The 9482-nt window shown below is 43.1% G+C and overlaps 2 protein-coding genes across 2 annotated transcripts; one reads left to right on the top strand and one right to left on the bottom strand.

Annotated features, from left to right (window-relative positions):
• The first annotated feature begins 472 nt into the window (after nt 1–472).
• LOC106745954 (solute carrier family 28 member 3) lies at nt 473–7226 on the top strand. Its single transcript, XM_014622022.1, has 12 exons — nt 473–1132; nt 1582–1641; nt 2016–2196; nt 2733–2910; nt 3004–3169; nt 3884–4078; nt 4423–4584; nt 4657–4750; nt 4836–4995; nt 5075–5243; nt 6057–6396; nt 6506–7226. Exons 1-12 carry the CDS (start codon nt 1103–1105, stop codon nt 6586–6588), a joined length of 1818 nt encoding a protein of 605 aa, XP_014477508.1. The 5' UTR covers nt 473–1102; the 3' UTR covers nt 6589–7226.
• LOC106745955 (ceramide-1-phosphate transfer protein) lies at nt 6776–8888 on the bottom strand. Its single transcript, XM_014622023.1, has 4 exons — nt 8465–8888; nt 7755–7963; nt 7506–7681; nt 6776–7423 (listed from the first exon to the last, which is right to left on the bottom strand). The coding sequence occupies exons 1-4, from the start codon at nt 8590–8592 to the stop codon at nt 7301–7303; spliced, it is 636 nt and encodes a 211-aa protein (XP_014477509.1). The 5' UTR covers nt 8593–8888; the 3' UTR covers nt 6776–7300.
• Between the last annotated feature and the right edge of the window lie 594 nt (nt 8889–9482).

The raw sequence follows: 9482 nt of genomic DNA on the forward strand, positions 1-9482 counted from the left end.
CGTGCGGCTAAGTAATTTTTCCTTGTCGTACATACTTACGTACGCATAAGCGTAGAGAAGAGTATAAGATAGCCTTTAAATAGCGGATAAAATCTCAGGTGCGATTTTCATCGTGAGCAACAAACGTTCCATCGAGTAATTTCCTTTATTGTCACTTTTACGATGTGAAATCCTTATCTGTGGCATTTCAACTATTTTTCAACCATTCAAAGATTAATATAAACCGCAAAAATACCACGTGTCGTCTCGCGTATCAAAGTTTCGCTCGTACCAACAATCGTCTTCAAATTAATCGAGAAGCTGATAGGCGGCAGGAAATTGTATCAGATTTGAGATACCTTGTACGACATACCAGGGTCCGCCAGGTGGTGCCGTGACAGCAAATGAGAATGATTGCTTTTTCTTTTTCACGTCAAGCGGTTAGAAGCAGACGCCCCCACCCGTATTCCTCGGCGACAATGCGCGACGACTATCCACCTAGACACTAATTTTCAGTTGCTTCGGAGTTTATCTCGTTGCGCGTAAGCTACGAAACAGGTATTCTCGCTACGGTATACTCGTACGTACGTCATCCTTCGCTGTCGACTCTCTCCTTCACCGAATCACGTGCCTCGAGTATTAATCGGTGAACCTCGGCGTAATTATCGATATCTGATCGGCCGATACCGCGATCCAACGGAATTAGTAACGAAGAACTAACTAATCCACGAGCTACGAGACTACAAGAGCGACTCGACGGGAACTACTGAAAGGCAAACCACCGAGTTCGAAATATCTCGTTGTATTATGTAACGTTATTTTTACGTAAACTACTGCACGTTATTCGTACGTAAACGCAAGTGTACAAAGATTACGGGGCCGTGAAATGCGCTCGAAGTTTTATAACACGTTCTGTTATCAATGTTCTATCTGCCGAACGATCTCAACGAGACTTTGAAGTGTCTAAGTGAAGAGAAATTCGTCCGACATTGACACAGGAATGATCGTTATTTCTGTCGCGTATCGACATATTTTTCCGATTCGCGTCAGTGTTGCGAAAAGTGCGACAAAAGACAGATACGTCTTAGCGTATATTGTGCGGTGAAGTGTACAACGGCGAACCATGTCTGGCAGAGTGAATCAGGCGTTTGATGTAAAGTATATTTCTTTTTTATCATCAATGAGCTCGCTTGAAGGACTCGTAGATTTTCCAATTCGCGTGTTGGTTCTTTCTACGGGACGAGTCGGTCTCTTTTCAATCCTATTTTTATCTAAAGTGAAAGTATTCCGCTAAATTCCCGCCAGATACTTCTCGAATCGAAATCGATTTCTCCACTTGAGGATTTAATGTAGAACTAAAATTTAATCTCTGAAAGTCTCCCATTTGTAACATTAAAAAAGCATTTATCGTGCTCCTTCGATGTTGTAAGTAGGAATTTATTTTTATTTTCTTCCCTTTTACGATTTAACTTAGAATTTAAAACTTCGACTCGTTGGAGTGTCATGACATTTTCTAATGTTTCCATTTCTTCGCTCTCTCACTTCAAAAAGGGCCAAACGCATTTAAAAGGAAAAAATTAATCTGTTATTCTTAATGAACAGGATAACCAATTAGATGAATTGGAGAGTGGCCGCCGGAAAAGCGGGATCTTCACGAATGAAGTGAGTATGTGATTTTCAGTCGCGATATTCCCACCATCGATTGCAAAACAACACCTTTGTTAAATGTCAATCAGTCGATGCAGTTAGTCTCCCGACAGCGCGTTTGTTTACGCAAACAATCAAGAACAATAGTCGACGTAACGCATATAGCAAAGTCCTTGATAATGTGTCGCCCCGTTATTATCAAGCGATATTGCTGTAATCCGCGGAATTTCATTTTATACTCGCTTTAATATGAAAACGCAAACAGAGACGATAACAAAACGCAGCGGTCACACATTAATACCGCGTTGATTATTGCGTGCACATATAACACAACACACAAATAAGATCCGAAATGTAATATTAACGTATATGTAATATCATTCACGCAGAATGTTGCTTCTCATCGCGAGCCGAGTGGTTATTGGGCGGCCAAATGGAAGGCGATCGAGGCTTTCGCCTCGAAACACCGAAGGATCATCGAGCTCATTTTGAAGATTTTCGGCGTGATATTCTTGAATCTTCTCATCCTAGGCTATATAATCTACGCAGGCATATATTGGAAAAGCACACGTACGTGTTACCTCGCCTCGATGTTTCACGATGTTTCATTTAAGTTTGATTTCAATCGATTTATTCGACTTTGACGAAATATACATAAGAGTGTTGAATAATTTATACAATAAAAAATTTGTGTTAAGAATGGTTCACTAAAATTTTGTGTTGTTTTAACATGCGGAATGTGTTAATTTGGAATTGTTATAGAGTTTATAAACCAAAAATAAGACAAAAAGAAGTCTCTTTCGATACAAAGATAGCACATTCAGTCTCACAAAAACCGGCTGGTAATCATGACAAGTAATATATATAAGAATACTACAGTGATAACTGGCAAAGTGACGAAATCTATATACTGGACCCACTCGATTAGATTGCGTTGACTTTTTTGTTACGGAAACCATATAGCGGAACAATACTTCTCAACACATTTCTTCATGTTAAAGTGCAACACGAAATTTCAGTAAATCGTTTTTAACACAAAATTTTTTTACTGTGTACAAATCGATAGACGACTTATGATACCGAAACGACAACGATACATTTTTCAGCCTCGGGAAAGAAATGCGATTTCGGGTGGTGCGGTGGCTACGGTATGCTGCTCATAATCGCGGGGATCGTTTACGTCGGCCTAATTTACTTCTTGATCGTGAAACGGTATTTCGGAAAACGCATCGCGCGATACTGCCGACCAATGACGAGTTTCTGGGTGCGCTTGCGAGATACCAAGTAAAGAATGCAAAATTAACATCGCTTTTTCCGATAGCGTACAGATTGTCTGGGGGGATGATTCACGTTGATGTTCACGAATGAAATTTACAGGTACGGGAGACGCTTAGGAGGAACGATATTCTGTTTGATCGTGTTCATTGCCATCATTATTTTCCTTGTTATCGATACCGCGGAATCAAGAGAGAGATTAATTAGTGGCTTCGGAGTTATCGTCATACTGGGACTGGGATTTGTATTCTCCAAATATCCGAGACAGGCGAGTATGCTGTATTCTGAGAAGCTCAAATTTATCAGGGTTTCTGTATAAAACCATCCCCGATATCTAATCTATCGATCCATCTTCGCGTTCGGGCGCGAACAAATTCTATCTCGTGATGACACCGTCTTAAACCGAGGGAAGAGTTGACTGACTTCACACTTTACGTAATAATCAGCACTATCTGCTGCCGCATCGTCTCAAACGCGCCCCAATTACTGTGACACGCGGGCAAACACATACGTGAGCGATACTGGGGAAAATTGCTGATGGCGCGTGGGTAGACGCGTGGTTAACTGAGTTAAAATTAAGGGGATTTTAGCAGGGGCTACGATCATAAAAGCAATCTCATCCACGTCAAGCTAAAAATGTCGGTGACAATACATTTGCGACATTCTCGATTTCGAGGCAGTCGTGGTATATTAGATTTAAGGGTAAATTTGTCAAGTAGAGGAACTTCCCCAGAAAACACCAACTAACAATAGCATTAATGTTATAATTTCCCACCCAACAACGTGAATCTATGCAATATAAGCCGCTAATTGTAAATCTTAGACGCACGCGCCACATACCTAAATAATATTTCACCGAAGTGAGAAATAAGCGATTTAAGTGACTCAAAAACCCGTTTATCACGAAACAAAAGGAATTCTCGCGCGCGAATCTTTCATGTTTTAAATGTTTTTAACATCATGGCGTCAAACACACACACAGATCAACTGGAGACCCGTCATCTTGGGGCTGTTTTTGCAATTCACCCTTGGGCTAATCACGATTCGATGGTCCGTCGGACGCAGCATCTTTGAATGTGTGTCCGGCAGAGTGGCCTCCTTTTTGGAGTTCGCTAAAGACGGCGCCAGATTCGTCTTCTCGGAGGACTTGGTCAACAAGGGAGTTTTCGCGTTCGCCGTTAGTTACAATTATTTTTACCACATATTTATATAGATATATATAAGATCGGCTGGGGGTAATTTCGATGCTATTTAATGAACACGAGATGAATTTGCGATAGGAACACATTATCTACAATGTAAGAAAGTTAAGCGTGTTAATTGACCACGCTTAATCTCATCACTGAAAACGGTATTCCTTTTCCCGTAAATTGAATTATTCATCGAACGTGATTAACTTGATCGCTGAAAAATAGCCGCACTGTCTGATTCTCCGGATGGTCTCGACTACCCTCCTCCCCGATCTTGCAACTTTATAAATTGTCACAGATCACTACCAGGACCAATATTCTATTCCATTAGGTGTTGCCCGTGATCTTTTTCTTTAGTTTCATAGTGCAAGTCTTGTCGTATGTCGGCGCTATGCAATGGTTTATCTTGAAACTAGGATGGGTCCTGCAAAGGATAATGGACACGACTCTGTGTGAGTCGATAAGCGCCGTCGCCAACCCCTTCATCGGCATGGTAATGACGTAACTGTAACGGCATAACTCTCTCGTGTTCTCGCGAAATGAAATCTTTCGTTTTACTTTCCAGTCGGAATCTCCCCTGCTGATCAAACCGTACCTGAGCAAGCTGACGTCCTCGGAGTTACACGCGATAATGTGCTCGGGATATTCCACGGTTTCCGGTCTGTCAAGCGTTTCCCGCGAGCACGACTCGCTAGTGCCGGCGAACTCTCACTCACAAGATTCTTGTTTGTTCGTCCGTTGCAGGTTCGATATTAGCCGCTTACATCGCGTTCGGCGCGCAACCGGTCTACCTGATCACCGCCTCCGTGATGTCCGCGCCCGCGTCTCTGTGCTACTCCAAACTCTTTTACCCGGAGACCGAGCAGAGCCAAACGAAATTCGAGAACATGAAGCTCGAGAAATCGTAAGTGACTAGAGAGCTAACCCGGCTCGTTCGTTCGTTCGAACAATGATTGTCAGGAGGTTTCACGAACGATGTTTAGAACGGACACCAGCATCTTGGACGCCGCTACCAACGGCGCGTTAGCCGCGCTCCCGATCGTCCTGGGCATCATCGCGAACATCGTGGCCTTCGTCTCCTTTGTCGCCTTCTTCAACGCTTTGCTCTCTTGGTTCGGAGGTCTCGTCGGCTATGAGGCTCTGTCTCTCGAGGTAACGTGCCCGACGATACATTTCTCATGGATCGAGATGCTGTGATACTACTGATATGACACTGGTATCGATATTTATCTTTCAATACCGGATAGTTTTGTATTGGCACTTTTCATATTCGTACTTATCAGTACTATTTTGCTTCGAGATTTTTTTTCGTTATTTTAACTGTTTACTCGATCTTCAAGATATCACGTATTTCTGCTTCATGAAAATTAACGTAACGCGCAACTTACGCTTTAAACCCATCTTTTCTTGTGATTTCTGTTCACGCTAATTTTACGTTCATTGATTGCTGAAGTAAAAGGAAGGTGTCCGGACATTTTTACAAGTGTGCGGAGTCGGTTACGAGCGTCATTTTGTATACTGTTTGATTTCCACGTGTATGCCGTAATCATTTGTAGCATGCGATTCCTCGCTTCTGATTTTATTAAACAGAGACAGTCATAGAGTGAGAAATCTTAACGCATCCTTTTTAAAGTTTTCGGACCACAAACCGCAGGAAGTCTGGTGCAAAAGGGAAAAGTATCTCTGATGCCATAGTAAAATTCTTAAAAGTAGTTTGCAAGACAAACACTTCCCTGATTTGTATACTTCCTCAAATTAAAAATTTTTTGAAGCTTTGCTGCCGGTATCGAAACTTAATTCGTATCGATATTTTGGTTCCGATACCTGGTATCATTAATGATATAAATACTTTTAATTAGATACCTTATCCAGTGTTATTCAGTATCGATACTTCACAACATCCTTATTCACGGCCTACCGAGACCGCCTCCTCCGAGCGAATTTTATGATTGCGATTTCACACAGATCATCCTGGCGAAGGTGTTCATGCCTCTGAGTTGGGTCATGGGCGTTCCTTGGGAGCAGTGCGAAGACGTGGGCACGTTGATAGGTCTCAAGACAGTGGTCAATGAATTGGTCGCCTACCAGAAGATGGGCGAATTCAAGAAGCAGGGCAGGATATTCGGGAGGTCGGAGACGATCGCCACATTTGCGGTGTGCGGTTTTGCAAACCCCGGATCGATCGGTATCATGATCGGCATCCTCGCCTCTTTGGCGCCGGAGAAGAAGGAGCAAATCACCAGTGTGGTGGTACGAGCCTTCTTCGCCGGCAGCGCCGTCTGCTTTCTCACCGCCAGCATCGCCGGTAAGGCCGAAATCCTGAACGTGACAGCGCTCCGCCATCGTTCGAGTCACCGTCACTTTCGCTCTCGCTATGAGATTCACCTTATCGATCAAGTTTGACTTTGTTGCAGGCATGCTGATCGACGAGATCTCGTTTTCGAATTCGACGATAATATCAAACGTCACCGAAACACTGAGTACTTCCTTGCTGTGAATTGCGTAACAAGATTTCCGTTTGGATTACCTTACGGTACTTTACACGCTCGGGATGAAACGCCGATCATTTCGTCTCGGGGATCTTCGCTCTGAGAGGAAACGACACTCACCAAGGAGCTCGTTTCTCAAATCAAGCAATTAGCGTTAATTTAAATAGGTAGCGATATGGATGAAGAAGAGGCAGGTTATAGTATTGTTACGTTCCCTCCCTTTATCTCCGATGAGTTTTCATACAATACTGTTATAGAAACATCGAAATACAGATTGTAAATAATACATGCGAGATCACCGGTTCAACCGGGATAGAGAAACGACGTGATACTCAGACTTTTTCGCTTGGCGTAATTAATTATGCGCGCATGCGCTTTTAGCTGAAACGCGACCAGGTCGTCTTATAAAAAAAGTGATATACTTATCGTACGTGCGTACCTACTATTTGTACATCGTCAGTATACGTAAAACTGTAAATACCGCCCGCGTAAAAGAAGTACGTATCCTCAAAACTGAGTGTGCTTATTTTATTACACCGAAAGTACGGTAATTATACGTATATCACAATATCTCCAGCGTGCGGAATGTCGTGTGTCGTGTCTTGAGAAGCTATGAAAACATCGACAAAATGCAGTATCGCCTTTATAGATATTTCTTATTTCCCGCTCTCTCTCTCTCTCTCTCTCTCTCTCTTTCTCTTTCTCTCTTTCTACTATAGCTTATGGTAGCGTATGCAGCTTGTAAATATCGTAGATTGTATGCGTGCGGTCGAACACGTCGGCAGTCACCTCCAACATCTTCGGCAAAACGTCTATGTTTCGTTGGACGTTTTCACCACAGACCTGAAGGATCCGATATTAAATTGAGATACGTCATCCCCGTCCGTTTCGCAGTCTTAAAAGTAAATTTCGTCGATCGGTTTACCTTCTTGAATAACATCTCCCTAGTTGGCATAGTATACATGGCGACTATCGCAGCTTTCCTGATCATCCACGGGTGATGCTTCGCTAGGGTTTTGTTGTAAGCATCCTGACAACAACCGGACGTCTTGTCGATGTCTGTGAGGTCACCAAGTTGCCGCAAAAATTGCCTAATAAAATCTAGAAGGCGAAAATGTGTGCGTCAGTCGTCAATGTCTACGAACTAACGTTGCACGAACAGCGACGACAGTACCTAAGCCTCTGTGCAACCGTAACAAAGTACGCGCGCCATTGACGAAGTCGGCCTTCTCCAGCAGTTTGTTATCCCTCTCGTACTCGATCATGGTCTTGATAGTTGTGTAATTCTGATTATCTCTGTTTCTCAACTCGATCAATACGTCGATTTTTTGCTTCAGATCAGATGATACGAAACTGAAGACACTGCCCATTAACTGAAAAAATCTGTATGCACAGCATGTTACGCAATGCGTTTTACGTGGAGACAATCTAAACTGTACGACGTGATAAATGAAGGAGAGATAGCGCGCGATTATCTTGCTGGTTCAAGCAAAAGATAATAAACAACGGCAAGAATTTCCTCCGATAACAGCACACATTATGGAATTATACTTTCGACACGTGGAATGTATTTTTTCAGATTCGTCATGTGTACTACGATTCTCGAAGTTTGCAAAATATACAGAACTTTGTTATTCTTCGGATAAAGATACCGCATGACAGCCTCGTATGCACAACAGTGTGCAACGGTATATATTGACACGATGCATAATGCAAGCAATGCTTTCAGTCTGATAAAGCAAAATTACTCGGTTCAGTCGTCGTAACTTGAATCTTTATATCGCTCCAAAACTTTCCACAGAATTGACCGCATCGGGCGATTTGAAATTCGTACGTGACACATTGAGGTTATGTCAAACAATGGAAAGAGCAACACGGACTTACTTGTACAGCTCATTGTAGGCGTCTAGATACGCCTTCAAATCGATATCGTCATTTTCCAAGAGGGCCTGATCGAAATGATCGTGCACCGTACGCAAATCGAAGAAACTCAATTCCGGTCCCTCGGCCATTCTCGCGTCACTGCATTCGACGAAACACTGCGGCCAAGTCTGCTTCTGCGCCACGTTTGCAGCGAGCAGCACGTTATCTCCTTCGATTCTGCATAACCCTTGGAATCGAACTCAAATTACACGCTCGTGTGCTTATCGTTGTTACCGCGACAGTTGGCGCATGACGCATTCGACATAGACGACGTATCATCTCGGGATCGATGACAGCTCTTCTTCGCGCTTACCGTTCGAGTTCTCGCACTCGTCCGGAACTCGAGGCTATACCACAACCACCGACAGGTGCGAGAGAAACGCGCTCTGCGCAGAAACAGGACGTTCATGAGGTAACACCGTTGGAAGACGCGCACAACATATATGATTATTATCAATTCTATCACACACACATACGCACATTCGATTGATTTTGAGGCGGAAGGGAATTCGATGGAAATTCGGGGAAAAATTATCGGATGCGTAATGAAGAGGAGGATTACCGACGGAAGGAAAACAAGATGTTCTCTTGAGCGGGATACCGCTGGAACTTGATTCGAACGTCATCCTAATACAGTCCCGCACCGAGAGAGGCACCAGCGATGAGGAAGATGAACGGATTGTTTAAAATAAAAACGAGATCTCTCGTCTGATAAGAAGGGACAGCGCATATTTCGCATCTAGAGGTGAAGATTCGATTGGATGAATTTTAGCTTGATTGCATATAAATTTCCACTGCAATATACTCTGATTTTCCAGTCGAACGTGAAATGTATGCACAGCTGAAGACGACCTACCGTCTTTCACACATAGTCGGAGTTGTTGTGTTTGCACATTATTTACTCCCGACCTCTATTTGTCGAACAATCGCCCTGTGCATTTACCGAGTTGGTTTCGACGAGGGGAAATGGGAAATTCTT

This window comes from Dinoponera quadriceps, unplaced genomic scaffold, assembly GCF_001313825.1.
Source record: "Dinoponera quadriceps isolate SergipeBrazil2010 unplaced genomic scaffold, ASM131382v1 scaffold1872, whole genome shotgun sequence".
Taxonomy (NCBI): Eukaryota; Metazoa; Arthropoda; class Insecta; order Hymenoptera; family Formicidae; genus Dinoponera; species Dinoponera quadriceps.

Bases quoted from the DNA above. Each gene is read 5' to 3' on its own strand.
- LOC106745954 (XM_014622022.1), top strand. From the start codon at position 1,103: ATGTCTGGCAGAGTGAATCAGGCGTTTGAT. The intron at 1,642-2,015 runs GTGAGTATGTGA...TCATTCACGCAG, and splicing joins GCGGGATCTTCACGAATGAA to AATGTTGCTTCTCATCGCGA. The intron at 2,911-3,003 runs GTAAAGAATGCA...TGAAATTTACAG, and splicing joins GTGCGCTTGCGAGATACCAA to GTACGGGAGACGCTTAGGAG.
- LOC106745955 (XM_014622023.1), bottom strand. From the start codon at position 8,592: ATGGCCGAGGGACCGGAATTGAGTTTCTTCGATTTGCGTACGGTGCAC. The intron at 7,964-8,464 runs GTAAGTCCGTGT...CTGTGCATACAG, and splicing joins GCCTACAATGAGCTGTACAA to ATTTTTTCAGTTAATGGGCA. The intron at 7,424-7,505 runs GTAAACCGATCG...CGGATCCTTCAG, and splicing joins GGGAGATGTTATTCAAGAAG to GTCTGTGGTGAAAACGTCCA.